The sequence below is a fragment of the Arvicola amphibius genome, chromosome 10 (assembly GCF_903992535.2).
Source record: "Arvicola amphibius chromosome 10, mArvAmp1.2, whole genome shotgun sequence".
NCBI classification, from domain to species: domain Eukaryota; kingdom Metazoa; phylum Chordata; class Mammalia; order Rodentia; family Cricetidae; genus Arvicola; species Arvicola amphibius.
Window position 1 is genome coordinate 2460994 of NC_052056.1, and position 20759 is coordinate 2481752.

The window sequence follows — 20759 nt, forward strand, 5'->3', positions numbered from 1 at the left end:
GTTGTATCCAGCACAGGTGAGAACTGCTATTTTTAGGTGCTTGGTTTTGATTTTTTTTTGTTTTTTTTGAGCTTTAATGAAATGTTTAGATGTTCGGTCACAAATGTCATAGAAATTACATACTGGGTTTATTATATCCTCAAGAGATGCTATGAAATGAAAATCTTCAGTTGTGAAGACATGCATTTTGGCTGTGGCTCAAAGGTTTTGATTTGAAATTTGCTCTGGTAGGGACGAATTTTCTGTCACCATCTGATCCTGTTCAGCTTTCCGTAACGTAATGGATCCCTCTCGAGTTTAGCATTTGTTTAATTGCAACATATTTTTATTTACCCTTTAAAGTGTTTGGTTTTTTTGTGTGTTTGTGATTGTATGGAGTAAGCTTTTTAAAACTAGCACTCTTGTAAAATTGCTCTTGGAAGAATGTGCAGAATTGAGAGTATGGTCGAGAAGCCCCCACTTCTCTACAGCTTACAATCATGTTTCAGATTTCTGTGATGATGTGATCTTCATGATGTGATTGAGAAACTGAATATCTCACTGGCGAAATAACAGCTTAAGAACAATACAAAGAGAAATGCGACGGTCACCCGTTTACTTTTTTTTTTTTTTTTTTTTTTTTTTTCTCCGAGACAGGGTTTCTCTGCAGCTTTAGAGCCTGTCCTGGAACTAGCTCTTGTAGACCAGGCTGGTCTCGAACTCACAGAGATCCGCCTGCCTCTGCCTCCCGAGTGCTGGGATTAAAGGCGTGCGTACCCGTTTACTTTTTATTCAGTAGCTCACTTCTGCGCTAACCCTGGAGTCTTCGAATCTTCAGACACCATAGAGGGAATCGTTTGTGAGCTATCGCTATACATAGTTATATGTTAAAATTGACACACTATTTTTTTTTTTTTGCAGTAACTTTGTTTTTCTACACTGTGAGAGGTTTTAAGCAACTTCCTGAGAATTTTGATTGTTTTAAAAAGGTCCCTTTGGTTTCCAAGTATTTACCCAAAGGCTGGGTGGGCAATGCAGACAGTTACCCCTCCCCATTTTCCTCGCAGGTAAATTTACAATGTGTGTTTCTTACTGATGGAAATTCCTTTCCCCTCGCGGTTGTCTGCTCTTATCTTGTGGGTGCAGTGTTCGGCGGAGCTTCGTCTTCCAGCACACAAACCAGAATCGCACATTCTGCTTGTCAATGAAAGGTCATTAAAATAGAAAACATTGTATATTCTTTAAAACGGCCATTAAAGGCGTAGCCTAGCGTTCTCACTCCTGTTCTTTGGATCCGCGGGACGGTCACCACCCCTGAAGCGGTCTGCTCTCCGCCCGCGGCGCCGTTTCCTCCAGCGGGCCGTGGGTTTGGGGAGGGAAGCCGAGGGCGGCGCCGGGAGGTCGGGCCCGCCGGGCAGGAGGCCTTCCGAGCCGGCTTCCGCTCCTTCTAGCTCGGGGGCCCGGAGCTCCGCCGCGGACCGGAAGTTCCAGGCCCGGGGGCGTGGCCCTGCCCGGAAGCGAAGCGGGGGCGTGACTGTAGGGGGCGTGGCCAGACGCGGGCGCGCAGGCGCCGTCGGGCGGCGTGGTGCTGAGTGGCCATGGCGGCCACGTTCTTCGGTGAGGTGGTGAAGGCGCCGTGCCGAGCTGGGACTGAGGAGGAGGAAGAGGAGCAGAGCAGGCGGGACACGCCGGAGGACCGGGAGGTCCGGCGGCAGCTGGCGCGGAAGAGGTCAGGCTCCGGGAGGCCCACTCCGCCGGGCGGGCGAGCGTCACGCGGGACACCGACTCCCTCCTGCCGTTCTTCCTCCACCCACCCCACGCTTGAGCTCACACCGTGTGTCAGCGGGAGGCTCTGTATTTAAACACACAGACGCCAGGTCTGCTACGCAGCTCCAGTCACGGCTCTCCCGCTGCCCCCCCGAAGCATGCTGTTTTTATTCCTACACATGTATTTTGTGTGTGTGTTTGGGGCCAGAGGTTGAAGTTGGGTGCCCTGTGGCTCTTTCCACCTTCTTTCTGGGACGAGTCTCATTGAACGCAGAGCTCACTGTTATTCTGCACTGACTGGACCTCAAGCCCTAGGGAGTCTCGTTTCCCCAGAACCATTGCGCTTTTAGGTGGGTCCAGAACTTGGGTCGTCATGCTTTTTTTGGCCACCTAGGACCTTCCCAACCCTAAGTATGCTAATCACAAATTTTCAACATCAAATTCACCTCGTTTTTCCAAATATTCTATTTTCCAGCGGCTTGCACCAACTATAAACCCTTTCAATAGTTCATTTCTTCAGCGCCCTCTCGTTTTTTACTCCTGTGAGCCCTGATTTGTCCCATGGTGTCCCCATGCAGTTATTTACCATGTACACTCCTCATCTGCATTTGCCACAACTAAATGTCTGGACGTTTGTTTGGAGTCTTGGTCACACACAGAGTTTTGCTGGCAGGAGTGTTTAAACTGTTTTTAGTCTTTTTGGGGGCTCTGGCTCTTAGGGGTGCTGGCATGGGCGTGTTACGGGGACAGTATGAAGTTTGCAGTAGTTTTACCTGCTGATTGAGTCTGCTATTGAGCAGTCATCGCCCAAATCTCTTCCTTTAGGACTGTAGTATGTATTTTATAAAAGGACAGTGTGTACCTTTCCCATTTGTAAGGACACTCTCATCTAACACCTTATACCCATTCATCTATGCATCTCCCCACATTCATCTGCCTGTATCTCCTATCGCCCATCCATTTACCCATCCATACATGTTTATATGTATGCGGCACCTGCCTGTCACCTGTCCACGTAAATAACATGTCTGCGGCCCATCTGTTTCTCATCTGTCTATCCTCCATCCATCCATCTCTATATAGAATGCCATTTATTCTTCGTCAGTCTGTCACTCATCTCCCGCAGCATAATAATACTTGTTGACTTTACTCTCGTCTCTTGTTGTTAGGGAGGTGCGGCTTCTCCAAAGACAGACAAAAACATCTCTGGAGGTTGCACTGCTAGAAAAGCATCCCTGCTCCAAGTTCATAATCGCAGTAGGAAGTAATGCAACAGGTAAGTGCCAGTACCAAGACAGACGTGCTGTTGGAAGAATGGAGTAGAGGGCAGCATAAACGCCACATGCTGATACCTAAGAAAGGTCACAACATTCCGGGCGGTGGTGGTGGCGCACACCTTTAATCCCAGCAGATTAAAGCAGCAGATTAATCCCAGCGGCAGAGGCAGGTGGATCGCTTTTTATTTATTTATTTTAAAGATTTATTTACTACGTATACTGTGTTCTACCTGCATACCAGGAGAGGTCACCAGATCTTATTATAGAGAGTTGTGAGCCACCATGTGGTTTCTGGGAATTGAACGCAGGACCTCTGGAAAAACAGCCAGTGCTCTTAACCTCAGAGCCATCTCTCCAGCCTGGCAGATCGCTCTGAGCTCGCGTCCAGCCTAGTCTACAAAGTGAGAAACCCTGTCTCGAAAAGTCAAAGGAATGAAAAAATGAAAAAGTCACAGCAGGTGCTGGGCATGCAGCTCAGGTGGTAAAGTGCATTCGGTACCCAGCACCATATAAGCTGGGCATGATACAGTCTGAGCACTCAGGAGGCAGAGGCAGTAGAGAGGAGCATGAAGACGTTTCAAGGCCAACCTGGGCTACCTGAAGCCCTGTCGTAAACAGTCACAGTAATGTATTTCAAGTAAAGTAGATTGCCTGCTCCTTCCATCTTTGTAATAAACATAAAAAATGAGGTTTGAAGGAAGTATGTTTAGCTTCAGAATTAGAGTTCAGTCTGAGGGGGTGTCCAGTGGTCTATCAATCATTGCAGACACTTTGGAGCACTTCAGTTCTAAGGTGTTTGAGTGCATTTATTGACCTGGTAGATTCACTGTAGAGCAATGTGAGTTTAGACGCAACAGCATTGTATATCGGTACACGTGGAGACCTTTATATTTTTTTTTTCTTTATATTTTCAATGGCTTTGTGAGCTATAGTTAAGAGCCTTTGCCTTTGTAAAGGTAAGCCATTGTACTTAGAAGTTGTGTAAGTAAGCAGTGGGTAGCTGTTTACCATTATGTAAAAGTCTGCTGGCCTAAGTTTTAATTATCCATTTATTTATTTATTTATTTATTTATTTATTTATTTTTTGAGGCGGATTTCTCTGTTTAGCCCTGGCTGACCTGGAACTCTCTCTGTAGACCAAGTTGGTCTTAAACTCACAGAGATCTGCCTGCCTCTGCCTCCCGAGTGCTGGGATTAAAGAAAGGTGTGCATCACTACTGCCCAGTTTTTTTGTTTTTTGTTTTTTGAGGCCCAAATGTATTAGAACAGTGTTAGGATGTGGGATTGGCATAGATTCTGTGCACAAGGCTGTCTTTCCTGTTCCTGGTTGTCATGTCTGGAAGATGTAGGATTTCACTCCTTGGCCTCAATTTTTCTTTGTTCCAAAATGGACCAATTAGACCAGTGGTTTTCAAAATGTGGATCACACCCCCTTTAGGGGTCAAATAACCCTTTCACTGGGTTGCATATCAGATATTTGCATTACAATTCATAGCAGTAGCAAAAAAAACAGTTATGAAGTAGCAACGAAATAATTTTATGTTGGGGTGTCACTATAACATGAAGAAACCGTATTAAAGGGTTGCAGCATTATGAAGGTTGAGAGACACTGAATTAGACAGTCTTTAAATGTTGTTTAAGAGGTTTTCAAAAGAAATTCAATTATGTATATATGTCTACGTGTGGGTTTGTTCAAGAGTACAGGCTAGAGGAAGGCATCAGATCCCCTAGGGCTGGACTTATAGACAGTTGTGTGTCCCCAGCGGTGGGTGCTGGGAACCAGGCAGAGGCTTGACAAGAGCAGTACTTGATCTGCTCCGTCTCTCCACTCCCCAGCTAGGTGGTGCTGAATGATTGTGGGGCAATGAGTAGGAAGTGCAGTTTGCATAGCCAGACACCAGTTCATGGGAACTTTTCCCCCCACAGCATTTTTGTCAGCATTTGTTATGAATTCAGGAGTCTGGAAAGAAGTTGGTTGTGCCAAGCTCTGGAACGAATGGTGCAGAACAACGGACACTGTCCATCTGTCCCCTACAGATGCTTTCTGTGTGTTCTATCAGCTGAAATCAGACCCCTCGGTATGTGGACCTTCACTAAGTAGTCTCAAAGCATAGTCATTTATGCATGAGATCCAGATCGTAAACACTTCAGGATCTCATATGCATGAGATCCAGGGCTCTCCTTAGCCACTCAGTGTATGCTTGTGTTGTAAAATTTCTAATGGTCTAACTGGATTGTAGGCCTGACTCTGGGTAAACTGCTGTGCTGTCATCTGTTGCCGAGTAAATGCCTAGAATACTCAGCTTACATGGAGAAGAGGTTGATTTGGGCTTGGAAATTCTGAAGTTCCAATGTGTGATTGGGCAGACCCTTTGCTTTTAGTCCTGCTGGGTGGGGAGGCCTGGTACTCTATGGCGGGATTGCACAGGAGCAGCACACTGAGTACCAGGCCAGAAGGCAAAAGAGGAGGAGAGTACCACAGTCTCCTTCAAGGGCATATTGCTAATAACCTGCAGATTCTGAGCACTGTGAGTCAACACGTGGGCCTTTGGGGGATTCTGGCTCCATAGAGCAATGTGAGTTACTGGTATTTACGTGGTGCTTATTCATGACAGGGCCAGATGTGTCTGCTTTCACTTGAGAACGCTTGAAATTCCCTTTCCAGGTTTTCCTTTGTCAGTGTAGTTGCTACATTGCTGAGGATCAACAGTTCCAGTGGCTGGAAAAGGTAAGAGGAAGAAAGCCCTGGCTGGTTAGTTGTGTGTGTGGGCTCAAGGGCTTGGTTGTCTCTTAGACTTTTGCAGTCAAATATTAGATGAGAAAGAGTTTGTTTCCCTAAGAAAGAGTTTCCCTAAGAAAGAGTTTCCCTAAGAGTTGTTATGGAGTATGTCTTAGAGTTTCTGTTGCAGCGATGAAACATCCTGGGGAGGTTTACCTGGCTTACACTTCCACATCACTGTCCATCACTGGAGGAGGTCAGGACAGGAACTCAAACAGGGCAGGAACCTGGAGGCAGGAGCTGATGCAGAGGTCACAGAGGGGGGCTGCTTACTGGCTTGCTCCCCATGGCTTGCTCAGGCTTCTTTCCTGAAGATCCTAGGACCACCGCCCAGGGATGACACTAACCACAGTGGGCTGGGCCCTCCCCATCAGTCACTATTTAAGGAAATGCTCTACAACCAGATCTTACACTCAACTGAGGTTCCCTCCTTTCAGATGACTCACTTGTATGTCAAGCGGGCACAAGACTAACCAGCACGGAGTGTTTATTTATTTATTTTTAAATGAACAGTCTACATTGGGCAGTGGTGGCACATGCCTTTAATTCCAGCATGTGGGAAGCAGAAACAAGCAGATCTCTGTGAGTTCAAGGCCAGCCTGATCTACAGAGTGAGTTCCAGTCTAGCCAAGGCTACACAGAGAAACTCTGTCTCAAAAAACCAAACCAAACAAACAGACAAGCAAAAGACCAGCCTAGCAATGTACCCGGGAGTGCACTCAGGGTTGTTGATCCTTGAGTAAGACTGCAGTTGCCTAGTGCCTTGGAGAGGCCACCAGTCACCACTGCACTCCCAAGTACCACATCTGTATTAGCATTAGGTGTGGTTGTAAGTCCTTATTTTGGGGGCAGTGGTGGTGCACTCCTCGAATCCCAGCACTCTGGAGGCAGAGGCAGGCAGATCTCTGTGAGTTCAAGGCCAGCCTGGTCTACTGAGCGAGTTCCAGGACAGGCACCAAAGCTACAGAGAAACCCTGTCTTGAAAAACAAAAACAACAACAACAAAAAAATCCTCATTTTGGAAAATTGAACTCAAGGACTTCAGAGAAAAACTGTAATTTGGGCAGTTGTACATTGATTGCATATTGAATATGCCTTCTCAAGAATGTTTGAAACTAGAAATGTTTTATTTTTTTTTAAAGTTTTGAAATATTTGCATGTACAATATGACAATGTCTTGGGGGTAAGACTCAAGTTTAAACACAAGTTATGGTTTTACATTTTAAATTTGTGAAGTGAGGTTTCATGATATGAGATTCTCCACGTGTCATTAGACAGGCGAAAGGCTTTGGATTTGGGTTAGGAACACTCTCCCTGTCTGTAGTCACACAGTGCAGATGTTACTACGTTGGCATATACTTATTTTCAATAGAAGCAAGGTGTACATATTTACATGCACATAGTGTGCAGCGTCAGAGGTGACTGACGCAGAACCTTGAGCAGTTACTGTTTAGTTCACCTGTGCTGGGAGGAGGTGCTCTAAAAACATCCTGTGCACTTGAACAAAGATGCTAAGATAACTCACTGGAAATAAGAATTTTGGTGTGTACCTATTTTAAAGCAATTGGACATTCATTAAGTGTACTGCATTAAGTAAAGGGTTGTTTGCAAAGTTCTGCATGCTAGTCTTTGATTATATATGCGTATACTCAGGGTACTTGGTATATTTTTTTCTAGGGTAGAAGATCAAAATGTTTGATTTTACTTTTAAATTGTGCAGGATGCTGGTTATATAAAAATACTACCTTTGTAGTATAGAAAAAATGACCATATTCTAGACTTGAAGTGACATAAAATTAGTCACTTTTAAATAAACTTATTTTATTTGTATGAGTGCTTTGCCTGTATGCATGTCTATGTACTGTATGTATATGCATGCCTGGTGCCCTTCAAGGTCAGTAGGGGCATCGGGTCCCCTGGAACTGTAGTCACTAATGGTTGGGGCTGCTGTCTAGGTCCTGGGAACCAAACCCACATCCTTGGCAAGAACAAGTGCTCTGAACTTCCCAGCTCTCTCTCTGGCCCTCAGGTTGCACATTTTCAAAGCAAAGTATTGCTTTTCTTTTCCTTCCTTCTTTCCTCCCTCCCTCCCTCCCTCCCTCCCTCCCTCCCTCCCTCTTTCTTTCTTTCTTTCTTTCTTTCTTTCTTTCTTTCTTTCTTTCTTTCTGTTTTTCTTCCCGCCTCCCTCCCTCCCTTCCTTTTTTACTTTATTTATTTGCTTTTTTTTAGATTCTTGCTCAGTAGCCTAGGCTGACCTTGACCTAAAATTCTTCTGCTTTAACCTCCTCAGTACTGAGATTATGGGCATCTGCTGCCATTTGAGGGTTAAAGCAGAGTTTCTTTTAACAGTGTTGTGCTCCTTAGGAATGTTCTCTGTAGACACTTGCTCTGTTAGTGACGGGACCTCCTAGTGACACAACCTCAGCTGTCGAGTGCTGTAGGCTCAGACCAGACTGTGACAGGTAGGAAGTTAAACTATGCTGCTGTGATTTTTCTCTCTTAAATGGATATGCACAATAACAGGCTTGCAAGAGGTAACGTTTTTAGTATTTATTTACAAAAATTTGTAGTGAAATTAATAGTGTAAATCATTTATGGAAACTTTTGGCATTCCTGTTATTGGCACTCACCCTTTTCTCATTTCATAAAGTATTTCAGACAAGTTAGACATGATAGCACACACTTGTTGTTAGTCACTTTGTGTATGTGTGAAAAAAATAACCAACAAAAATCAAAGTGGAGGAGAACATGGCTTATTTTGGTTTACACTTTCAGAAATAAAGTCTCTCGTGGTGAAAAAACGTGGTGGTAGAGAGGCATGGTGGAGGAGCAGGACATTGGCTGTCACGTTTTTATCCTCACACAGGAGGATGGCAGTGAATCAGTGTGCGGCCAATCATAGACCATCAGAGCCTGCCCCAGTGACACACTTCCCCTGAGGCTGCGCCTCCTTAATGTTCTGAAGCCTCCCCAACAGCACTGCCAGCTGAAGACCGTGAGGCCATGGAGCGCACTGCTGATCTAAAACACTGCTCTTGTTTTAGATCTACTTTGGGAGGTCAGCATAGGAGGGCTGTGAGCTTGAGGCCAGCATTGGCTACTTACGAGGCAGGCAGACAGATAAAAATAGAGGAAAACAAACAGACAAACAAAAGAAAATTCGGCGAAATATACTATCTTAGAAATCCTTTTTAAAAAATAGCTGTTTTCATTGATTTTTTTTTTCTTTTTGCCATGAATTTAAGTAAAAGGTAGAAGGACCCTTAATGACCTGTCAGACCCACACACTGCAGTGGGAATTTGAGATTCTACAGCTGCAGTAACCAAAACTGAATTCCATAAGAACCATTGCTCAGGTGTCCTCAGTGGCAGGTGAGGGAAGGGATGTTGCGTCTGCTCTTGTGACTTTATTCAGGGTGGCCGTCCTAGGGCCACTGTTGTTCTGACCTGTGATCTCTGCACCAGTTTACATCACATGGCTCTTGGGCTGTGCCACTCTCAGCTCAGAGAAAGAAAATGACGTGGAAGGTCATTTAGCTGGTCCTCAGAGTCACAGGCAGGGCAGCACTGCAGTCTCCTCCACTGCTGCCTGGAGGGAGTCACTATGGCAAATATGAGGTCTAACATCATCACTGTTCTCATAGGTTTTTGGCTCTCGACCCAGGAAGAACATGCAGGTAACAGTTCTCACATGCCGACACGTCACAGAGTATAAAACCTCAGAGTCCACCTGCAGCCTTCCTTCTCCTTTCCTGAGAGCCCTAAAAACTCAGAAATTCAAAGATTCTGCCTGCTGCCCACTGCTGGAACAGCCGAACATTGTGCATGATCTGCCTGCAGCAGGTGGGCTAAACACGCAGCCTTTGCTCTTTGTCAGGCTGTGCTGATGACTTTTGCTCTTACTAGTAACCTTTCTGAAGTAGTTGTAGTCATGTGGAAGGTACTTGCATGTGGGATACTCGGCTTAACGTTAGATTTCCCTGCATTGCGGTTGGGACAGCAGCTTAGAATCTTGGCTCTGTGCTTCCACGGTTCTTTTCTGTTTTGGTTCTGCAATCTCAAAGTGGAACTCAATGTTAGATACAGATTTTTGGCATGTGAAAATTGGGAATTTTAATTATCAAAGTAAGTTTTGGATGTTGAAGCTTGGCTTTTACATTTATTTATCTGGTTTTTAGAGACAGGGTTTCTCTGTGTAGACCTGGCTGTCCTAGAACTCAGAGATCTGCCTGTCTCTTCCTCCCTAGTGCTGGGGTTAAAGGTGTGCGCCATCACTGCCTGGCTTGGTTGTTAACTCTTAATGTTTTTATCATGCTGTTTTACATATGAGTTACTTCTCTTGTGACAAAATGGCCACTAGCAGAAGTGGTTTATGGGAGGAAGGATTGTTGTGGCTTACAGTGGAAGGCAGCATATCCCATCATGGTGGGGAAAGCGTGGCAGCAGGAGCTGAGGCCACGTTACGTCAGCCGTTAGGAAGTAGAACAAAGTGAATGCTCATGCTCAGCTCTCCGTCTCTCCTCTATATGTGGTCCAGACACCAGCCTTTGGAGCTGTGGCACCCACAGTTGAGGTGGGTCTGCCACCTCAGTTAACCTGATTTCGATAGTCTAGAGGCTTGTCTCTACTAACCATCATACTGCTGGGCACACATATTATGTAAGGATAAGCTGACATTTGTTTTCAGTGGTTCGTATTTTGTAGTAGGAAGCCACTTGTTTGTTTTCCTGGCCCAGACTCCTGAAATAATCACACAGAAACTATATTATTTAAATCACTGCTTGGCCAATCACTTAAGTGTATTGCTAGCTAGCTCTTACATCTAGTATTAACCCATTTCCAGTATTTTATATTTTATCATGAGGCTTGTGGCCTACTGGCAAGGTTCTGTCGGGTCTGTCTCCAGTGCTCCATGGCTTCTCCTTGACTCCGCCTTCTTTCTCCCAGCATTCAGTTTAGTTTTCTCTGCCTAGCTCTACCCTGCCCTATCACAGGCCAAGGCAGCTTCTTTATTCACCAGTGGTATTGAGAGCATGCAGAGGGGAATCCCACATCGGTATTTGATAGTATGTAGCTTTTTGTTAGATGCATTTTTAAGCCCAATGCTTTCCCTTTTGTGTTACAGTTACTAGGATGCGTTATATATGTTACCCTTCACGTGTGCCTCCTGCAAGTGGCCATTATCCTGATACATTTGTTCTTACAGTTATGATGAATTTAGAGAAGATACCCATAAATGGATTAACATGGCAGTAGGTGCCTTGATTAAAAGATGCAGAAAGTAGACTTTTCCAAAGCAGCTTTTATTATTTAAAAGTGTCCCACTTAAAAATCATGTCATAGAAAACAAGCATTTTTCCTCTGTGTTTGAAGTTCTGAGCTACTGCCAAGTGTGGAAAATCCCCGCAGTTCTGTATCTGTGCTACACCGATGTGATGAAGTTGGACCTTGTCACTGTGGAAGCTTTTAAGCCTGTACTTTCTTCCAGTGGCTTGAAGTGCTTGGCGAAGGTAAGATTGCAGTGCTTCCCCCATAGCCATGCCGAGGAGCTTCCCCGTGCGGCACTTACCTGTGCCCCAGGTGTTCTGTGATGTGACTGCTTTGTACCGCGGTCACATCCTACGTGTGCTTATGGAGAGAGATGGACTGCTTGACACTGTCCTGTTGTTGGCTGTTTCTACTCTTTACTCCTGCGGGGCCTGTCACCCAGCTCCCTAATAAATCACACACGGAGTCTTATTTCTGCTTATAAGTACCCGGCCTTCACTTGGCTTGTTTCCAGCCAGCTTTCCTTAAACGATCCATCTACCTTTAGCCTCTGGGCTTCCTCTTCTTCGTTTCTTCTGTATTGTTACTTTGCTCTTACTCTGTGGCTGACTGTGTGCCTGGCCCCTTTTCTTGCCCCTTCTTCCCAGACTTCTCCTTTTTTATTCTCTTTGCCTGCCAGCCCCTCCTATCCTTTCTCCTGCCTTGCTGTTGGCTGTTTAGCTCTTTATTAGACCAATCAGGTGTTTCAGACAGGTAAAGTAACACAGCTTCACAGAGTTAAACAAATGCAACATAAAAGAATGCAACACATCTTTGCCTCTTAAACAAATGTTCCACAGCATAAACAATGTAATTCATCCTAGAATAATATTCTGTAGCAAGTTCCTGCAATTAATTTATTTGGAAATTTATAATTATTTCTTAAAAGATGGATTTACTGTTTTTCTTATTTACATGTGTGCTTGTGAGAGTTTATGTGCACCACAGGCATGCAAGTGCCCGTGGAGGCCAGAGTGCATTGGATCCTGGAGCTGAAGTTGTGAGCCACTGATCTGGGTGCTGGGAAATGAACCCAGGTCCTCTGCAGGGGCAGTAAGTGCTGTTAAGTTGTTTCAAATTTAGCTTCTCTTTCATTGGGTTTGCCATTCAACTGGCTGCCTTTTCACATTTAGTTGAGGGCTGTGTCCCTGAGGGCAGGCAGGGCTGTTTGTTTCAGCTGTGGATGGTGTTCTCAGGAAACATCTAGACTTACTTGTTTAGAGATTAAAAGTCATTTGTCATATCAACTTGAAATGAACATTTAGTTTAAATCACTTTTTAGCGTTTCCAGTTCCTGCCCTTAAGGTAATGACTTGTTCGGTAGAATGATCGTTCTGGGGAATGTTTTGTTTGACTTGGTGTTTCACCATGTTGCCCAGATTGTCCTCTCCCAAGTGTTGGGATTAGAGACGTGTGCTAATATGCCCTGTTGAGCACTGTTTTCTTTTTGAAAAAATAAATTGGTGTGGCCAGGCATTGGTGGTGCACACCTTTAATCCCAGCACTCAGGAGGCAGAGGCAGGTGGATCTCTGTGAGTTTGAGGCCAGCCTGGTCTACAAGAGCTAGTTCCAGGACAGGCTCCAGAGCTGCAGAGAAACCGTGTCTAAAAAACCACCGCACCCCCCCCCCCCAAAATTAGTGTGTGGAGGGGCACTGTGTGTGTGGCAGTGTGGGTGTGAGGTGTGGGTCAGCGGCCGGTGTCCCCCTCTAGTTCTTTGAGATCTGGCATTTTGGATTAGGCCAGGCTGACTGGCCTGTGGGTCCCAGGAGACTTCCTGTCCCGTTCTCAGCACTGGGATTACAGGTGCTTGTCAGTGTGGCTCTGGGGCATCTCAGCTCAGGTCCTCACGGTCTTGTAACACTACAGCCCAGCCATCTGTCTTGTGACACTACAGCCGAGCCATCTGTCTCCCTGACCTCAGCCGTCATCTTAAAGACTAAATACAGTGGGCCCGAGTTAGCACATAGCTTATAGGACACACTGGGCCTGAGTTAGCGCATAACTTATAGGACACACTGGGCCTGAGTTAGCGCATGGCTTATAGGACACACTGGGCCTGAGTTAACGCATGGCATGCAGGAGTTACCTTGGGTTCTCACCTGGGGCAGCCCCACAGATAGGGAAGCTCTGGGTGGTGGCAGGCACATGCTGGGAAGCACATAGGGTGGCCCACTTGGTGGGAGCAAGAAGTCAGCCTTAGGAGAGGCACCTGAGAGAGGGTCGGGTGATGGCTCCAGAAGGTGGTGGTGATTTGGTGAGAAGTGGGCGAGGGCAGTGTGCAGAGTGAGGAGAACGCGAGCCCTGTGTGAGGGCTGTGGAGGGTGAGAGATGGCTGCCGACAGTCAGCAGAGGGAAGTCAGGGCAAGAGCTTTGCAGACTCTGAGCAGAAACCGTGGAGGATGGCGGCTGTTGTCTCACGCACAGGCTCGTGCTCAGCTGCCCTGGGGATGGTGCCACCACAGTAAGCTGGACTTTCCCATACCACTGCCAGTCAGGACGATCCCCCACAGACATACCCAGTCGATCTGGGCAACCTTCAGTTGAAACTCAGCTGTCCAGCCCGGTGGGGCTCTGAACCACTGGACTGTTTACCTTTTCTTTGAACAAGGTGAAAGGCAGCTCATGCCTGGTACCGTCCTCCTCTGTTGTGAGTATGGGGTTTTGGGTGTATTTGTGATAGCCTTTTTTCTCTTTCCAGAACATTCCTGAAAGCACAGAAATACTGAAGAAATTGATGACAACAAATGAGATTCAGAGCAACATTTACACGTGACCCCCACAGGCAGTGAGCCATGACCACAACCTGCCCATTCCAGAGGGCAGCCACTACTGTTTTGTACTTTATTCTGGGTTGGGGGTGTTTTGATAGTGATAAACACAATAAAAATTAAAAAATTTGACTGTAATTTTATTTTTTCTTAATGGTGATATGTCTACAACTGAAATATTAACGAGCCAGTACTTTTTTATTAAGTGGACTATTGTTTGATCATTTTCTTTCTTTAAAAAAATTTTAAGCATTTATTCTTATTTTATGCATGTGAGTATTTCTTCTGCATGTATGTCTGTGTACTATGTATGCGGTGTCCACAGAAGCCTGAAGGTCAGACCCATGAAACTGGAGTTACTGATGGTTGTGAGCCACTTTGTGGGTGCCAGAAATGATCCCTGGTCTTCTGCAAGAGCCCCCAGTGCTTTAACTGCCAAGTCTTCTCTCCAGCCACCCTCCCAACCTCTTTTCCTCCTTCCCTCTCACCCTCTCAGTCAGTGCAGCTGACAGATGTGTCCTCAGTCAGTGCAGCCGACAGATGTGTCCTCTCAGTCAGTGCAGCTGACAGATGTGTCCTCTTCAGTCAGTGCAGCTGACAGATGTGTCCTCTTCAGTCAGTGCAGCTGACAGATGTGTCCTCTCAGTGCAGCTGACAGATGTGTCCTCTCAGTGCAGCTGAGAGATGTGTCCTCTTAAGTCAGTGCAGCTGACAGATGTGTCCTCTCAGTCAGTGCAGCTGACAGATGTGTCCTCTCAGTCAGTGCAGCTGACAGATGTGTCCTCTTCAGTCAGTGCAGCTGACAGATGTGTCCTCTTCAGTCAGTGCAGCTGACAGATGTGTCCTCTCAGTGCAGCCAGCAGATGTGTCCTCTCAGTCAGTGCAGCTGACAGATGTGTCCTCTCAGTCAGTGTAGCTGACAGATGTGTCCTCTCAGTGCAGCTGACAGATGTGTCCTCTCAGTGCAGCTGACAGATGTGTCCTCTTAAGTCAGTGCAGCTGACAGATGTGTCCTCTCAGTCAGTGCAGCCGACAGATGTGTCCTCTTCAGTCAGTGCAGCTGACAGATGTGTCCTCTCAGTCAGTGCACCTGACAGATGTGTCCTCTCAGTGTAGCTGACAGATGTGTCCTCTCAGTGCAGCTGACAGATGTGTCCTCTCAGTGCAGCTGAGAGATGTGTCCTCTTAAGTCAGTGCAGCTGACAGATGTGTCGTCTCAGTCAGTGCGGCTGACAGATGTGTCCTCTTCAGTCAGTGCAGCTGACAGATGTGTCCTCTCAGTCAGTGCAGCTGACAGATGTGTCCTCTTCAGTCAGTGCAGCTGACAGATGTGTCCTCTTCAGTCAGTGCAGCTGACAGATGTGTCCTCTCAGTGCAGCCAGCAGATGTGTCCTCTCAGTCAGTGCAGCTGACAGATGTGTCCTCTCAGTTCCTAAGGACTAGTTAAGTGGTATGTCACAGTACAGAGTGTGGTGGGCATGGCCACTTGCAAGTTCCCTACCATCAATTGACAATGAAGAAGAGACCTGGCTCAGTGTGACACACAGTTATCATATCAAATCAGATACTGTAGCACCACGGCCCCTTGCTGGGACATCTTTGAAGGATGGTGACTGTCCTTGCGGGAAGAATCTGGGGTGATATACTTGGGTGAATGTCTGGTATCAGTTCACAGGCTTCCTCCAGTAGCTTGACTGGATGGTAAGAGAATTAGAAGGAATGTGGTTTGAAATTGTTAGTAACCAGAGGTGATCTCTTTCTTCCCTCCGTCCCTCTCTTCCTCCCTCCCTCCCTCCTTCTTCTTTCAAGGCAGGGTTTCTCTATGCAGCCCTGGCTGTCTTGGATCTCACTCTGTAGACCAGACTGGTAAACAGAGATGATCTCAACAGAGACATTGAATAGTTATGTGGGTTTGGAGGATGCCTTCTGTGCAGCGGCCAGTGTCTTGGTCCAGCTACTCCAGTTCATGAATAAAGTGACCACAGTACCAGGGATACTGGGCACCACCTTGGACCTGGCTATAGCTGTTGCTGAGTGCCAGATCCCCACTGTGGCCAGCCAGTGACCTCCTAGGTTGATTACATTGTCCCTGGTAATCCTCACCCTGTGTCTTCATTGTTCCATCAGCCACTCATCTGACCAGTAGGATTTTCTAGCATTTTCAACATAAAAATGAAAGAGGTAGGTTCAGGTGATGAGCAGCTAGAGGGGAGTTGGAACATGCTTCAGGCTTTGTCAAGCTTGAGATGTCTGCTCTAGGTGGGTGTGTGCAGAGTCCAGGGTGGTAGGAGGTCACAGCTGCAGGTTAATACACAGGGCATCTGCAGAGGGACTGCTTTGAGCAGTGAGTGTGGGTGATGCCCCAGGCAATGAGTATGGACAGGAAAAAGGACCAGGTAATGAGCTTCTGGAGCAAAAGTAGTGTGACCAAAGCTCCAGCAACAGTGAGGACTGATGACTGCTCTGCACCAAGCAGATTGATTGGTTGATTGATTGATTGATTCAATTCTTCCTTTTAACTGAGGATGAGGGTGTCAGGTCAGCAATTATTTGATAGTATAGGATTTGACATCATTTTGCTACTAAGTTACTAATTTGTTGGATCTACCACTCCCATCCCAGTGCTACCCTGAAGATAGGGTCTTACTGTGTAGCCCTGGCTGTCCTGGAACTCGCTCTGAAGACCAGGCTGATCCCAAACTCACAGAGACCCACCTGCCTCTGCCTCCTGAGTGCTGGGATGGTGTAAATTACTAATTTGAATGCTGGTGATTTATGATGGAAAGGAAGCAGAATGAACTGAAATACAGTTGTAGAATATGTCCTTAGCTGCGAGACCGTGTGTACCTTGTGAAGAAGTGTCTCTTGTACTTGTTTAATACAATGCTGATTGACTGGTAGCCAGGCAGGAAGTAGAGCTGAGGTGATGAGAACAGGAGAATTCTGGGAAGAGGAAAGATGCAGTCTGCAGCCATCACCCAGGTGATGAGAAGCAAGATGAGAATGCCTCTCTGATAATGGGTATCAAACCACATGGATAATAAAGACAAGAATTATGGGTTGAGATGTAGGATGTAAGAGCTAATAAGGAGCCTAAGCTACTAGGCCATCCAGTTTATAATTAATGTAGACCTCTGTGTATTTTGGGGGGGACTGAATGACTGCAGGACCAGGCAGGACAGAAATCTTGCCAATGTGGGGGCTGACCAAATCCACTTAAAAGCCTGAGAGAGCTTGAGAAGTTATTCTAGATAGAAAAGAATAGAGTTAAGCATGGCTTCTTGATAGCAACATCTTCTCAGGTGGGCTCTGCTTGCTAGAGGCAAGTGCTGTCATTTAAGAGAGGCTTCCTGACTCAGCTTTAGCTGCAAAACCTTGCAGCTCTTTTAAGAGGTCTTGCTATGAAACACCTAAATGGTGTTGATGAAAAGCTGACTTCATGCTTATTGGTGGTGGCAGGGACCTTGAAACTCCATAGAGTTGTGGCAATAAACACGACTCTGGCCAGTGCCTCTCCCATGAGGCTAGATTCTCAGAAAAAAAGCTAAGCAATGGGCTGGATCCAGTCATCAAAGCCACAGCTTTAATGCTAGCCGTATCATTGGGCAAATTAAAGACTCATGGTCAGAAAAAGAGAGATACAGTAAAGATAGTTTCAAACAAAAAAGCCTCTAAATAGTTTACAGTGTGTTTAAAAATATGTGTAGAAAAGAAAAATAAAGTCCTTAAAATAAGAAAGAGAATAGTTGGGTGTTGTGGCACACACCTTTAACCCCAACACTTGGGAGGCAGAGGCAGGCAGATCTCTGTAAGTTCAAGGACAGCCTGGTCTACAGAGGGAGTTCCAGGACAGCAAAAGATACAGAGAAACCCTGTCTCAAAAAGTCAAAAATTAAAAATAAAAGAAATTGATGGAGGAGGGTCATCTGTTTATGTGTTACTTTCATTGGTTAATAAAGAGACTGCCTTGGCCTTTTAATAGGACAGAAAAATAGGTGGGTGGAGTAGACAGAACAGAATGCTGGGAGGAAGAAGGCAGTGAGGCAGTCACCATGCCTCTCCTCTCTGAGACGGACACAGGTTAAGATCTTTCCCAGTAAGACACCACCTCGTGGTGCTACACAGATTACTAAATATGAGTTAAGCAAGATGTAAGAGTTAGCCAATAAGAGGCTGGAACTAATGGGACAAGCAGTGTTTAAAAGAATACAGTTTCCGTGTAATTATTTCAGGTGTAAAGCTAGCCGTGCAGGAGCCGGATGGCGGGACGCAGCCCGCCCTTCCCTCTACAAGAAATGAATTTAAAATAAAGCCACATAAAGATGAAAAATACACAGAGAGTCTGGATACTGTATGCTATTGTGTTGTCTTTAAATTGTTTGATGGCTGAGGAAGGAACAAAAGCTGCTAAAAGATATTTGATTGTAAATGCTGCTGGATTTATATATTTTGAAAATACTTTTACTTTAAATATAAGTCAAAAGGTATGTTACTGTGGAGAAGAGGTTTTGCTTTTGTTTCCACAGGAAATGTGAAGCTGTAGATTCAATCTGAGTTAAGAAAAATCAGGTTTGATCAAAGAAGACCACCTAAGAAATCTCTGGTAGGAACAGATGGCCCAGATGTCAGAGTTCTACATCCAGAACAGATTCAAGACTGCTGCCTGAGGTGATCAAGACTCACAGGATATTCCAGTCAGGACTTGATCATATTTCTAAATTTTCCTTAGGTCCCCATAAGATTATCAGCACCCCCAACCATAGCTGGAAAACTATGCCCACATTCCAAAAAATGGATTATGAATATTTATCTTTGTTTAGAGTGTTGGTTACAAGGTATTATGGATAATGGTCAGGAAGACAGCTAAATAGGGAGGATTCAATTCAGAGTTCTTGTTTTGAAAAAAAAAGAGACAGGGAGTGCTGTGGGACAATGGTTTTACCCTGTAAAAATTTGTTTCTTGTACTTGTTTAATAAAATGCTGATTGACTAGTGGCCAGGAAGGAAGTATAGGTGGGGCTACCAGGCAGGAAGTAGAGGCAGGGCAACAAGAACAGGAGAATTCAGGGAAGAAGAAAGATGCAGTCTGCAGCCATCACCTAGGTGCAGAGGAAGCAAGATGAGAATGCCTTGCTGATAATAAACACCAAGCCATATGGCTAACACAGACAAGAATTATGGGTTAAGATGTAGGATGTAAGAGTTAATAAGAGGCTTGAGCTACTAGGCCAACCAGTTTATAATTAATGTAGACCTCTGTGTATTTTTGGGGGGGGGACACGGAATGACTGCAGGACCAGGTGGGACAGAAATCTCTCAACATTTAATTGCTATTGTGATGATGAATCCACTCAGCCCTGAAGGCTCCATCCTTGAGGGTGGGCCTGGTGTGTAGAGCTCGGTCCCCTCTTGATCTCTCTTGACTATCCCCTTCTCTGCTGTGTGGAGAGGTGGTGTTCCTCCAGTCTGAATGATACACTCAGTGTCAAGGCAGGTAAGTTTCTGTTTGCTGTAAATTACCCAGTCTCAGGTATTTTGTTACAGCAATGTAAACAGAGCAAGACAAGCATTGACATTTAAATTTTGATTCTCTCTCCTATGCCAATGGAGACTCATTTCTAAGCTATGTTCAAGTCAGACAGCCTTGCTTTTGCAAGAAGAAGAGTAGATGTGTAGAAAATTGAAAGCAGAAAGTGAAGCAGAACACGGATGCCTCCGTGGCATTCTGGCTTTGTGGAGAAGGCGTGGATTTTCAGCTGGGGTTCCCTTGATGAACCAGGCTTTCAGAAGAGATCAGATGAATGGCGTGAGGAGCTTTCCATATCAGAAAGGATTCATTTGCATGCCACCCACTTGATTCTGTGCAGTCTTTCAATAATGCAACTTTAGAATGCCTTGGTATTAGGTCTTCGTGTTGGGGCCTATTTCTGTCATACTGACTATAGTTACCACACATGCTTTGCTTGTGAGACATGTCAACATTCTCTCTGGTGACTTAGTTAATCTAAGAACTCTCTGGTTTTGCTTAAATAAACAACCATGACTGCAAGTTAAAGCCTTGTCCAACGTTTCCCACAAGTTGTGTTTTGTTTTTAGTGAAATTCCAGGGAAATGGCACTCCTTGACACAGAAGATGCAAGTGGGAACATTTTGATTGCAGTCATGCATTTCATGAAAGCAGTCTGGAGCCATCTGCAGGCTGACCTGTATGCTGCTTTTGACTCCCAACAGGTTGTGAGAGGGCAGAAGAAAATGTTGAATGAAGAAGCTCAGCATAGTTATTTGTTACTTTGTTACTTGTGGGAAACCCTGGCTTTTTCAGCTCAGCACAATACTTGTGGGAAACCCTGGCTTTTTCAGCTCAGCACAATACTTGTGGGAAACCCTGGCTTTCCATGCCAGAAGTGTCAGCTTTAGTTAATTGAAAAAGAACAAATAATGTTCTTTTCTCTGCAACTTCTTCATCCATCATAGACGGAACTACTATGAAGTCCAGGGAGAAGGGAGCCGACACTTTCTAAATGCCTATGTACTGGAGTGGATGGCGTATGTAGGTGCTTAGTAAGATCTGTCGGATTGCAAAGCAAGCAAAACTGCCTCTCCTCGTAGGACTACTAGCTGGACCTGGATATTTTTTTTTCTTTAAAAAAAAAAAAACTCTCTCTCTCTCCTTGATGTATGTGACTGTGTTTATATGCATGTATATGAGTGCAGACATTCCGGTACCATAGTATGTCTTTGGCCCCCTGGACACAAGTTCTCCCCTGAGTTCAGAAGTTTCCAGAATTGGTCTTCTGCTGTGCTAACTTCAAGTCTGTGGCAGAAGGCGCTGCAGAGTTAGTTCAAAGTTCCAGCCTCGCCGGGCGGTGGTGGCGCACGC

At 45.5% G+C, this 20759-nt stretch overlaps 1 protein-coding gene across 1 annotated transcript; it reads left to right on the plus strand.

Moving 5' to 3' along the window:
- Positions 1–1537: 1537 nt before the first annotated feature.
- Psmg1 (proteasome assembly chaperone 1) lies at positions 1538–14017 on the plus strand. The gene is made up of 7 exons (XM_038346256.1): positions 1538–1708; positions 2916–3022; positions 4950–5101; positions 5689–5751; positions 9447–9645; positions 11176–11312; positions 13810–14017. The coding sequence occupies exons 1-7, from the start codon at positions 1578–1580 to the stop codon at positions 13882–13884; spliced, it is 864 nt and encodes a 287-aa protein (XP_038202184.1). The 5' UTR covers positions 1538–1577; the 3' UTR covers positions 13885–14017.
- Positions 14018–20759: the final 6742 nt, after the last annotated feature.

Bases quoted from the DNA above. Each gene is read 5' to 3' on its own strand.
- Psmg1 (XM_038346256.1), top strand. From the start codon at position 1,578: ATGGCGGCCACGTTCTTCGGTGAGGTGGTGAAGGCGCCGTGCCGAGCT. The intron at 1,709-2,915 runs GTCAGGCTCCGG...TCTTGTTGTTAG, and splicing joins CGGCAGCTGGCGCGGAAGAG to GGAGGTGCGGCTTCTCCAAA. The intron at 5,102-5,688 runs GTATGTGGACCT...TTCCCTTTCCAG, and splicing joins AGCTGAAATCAGACCCCTCG to GTTTTCCTTTGTCAGTGTAG.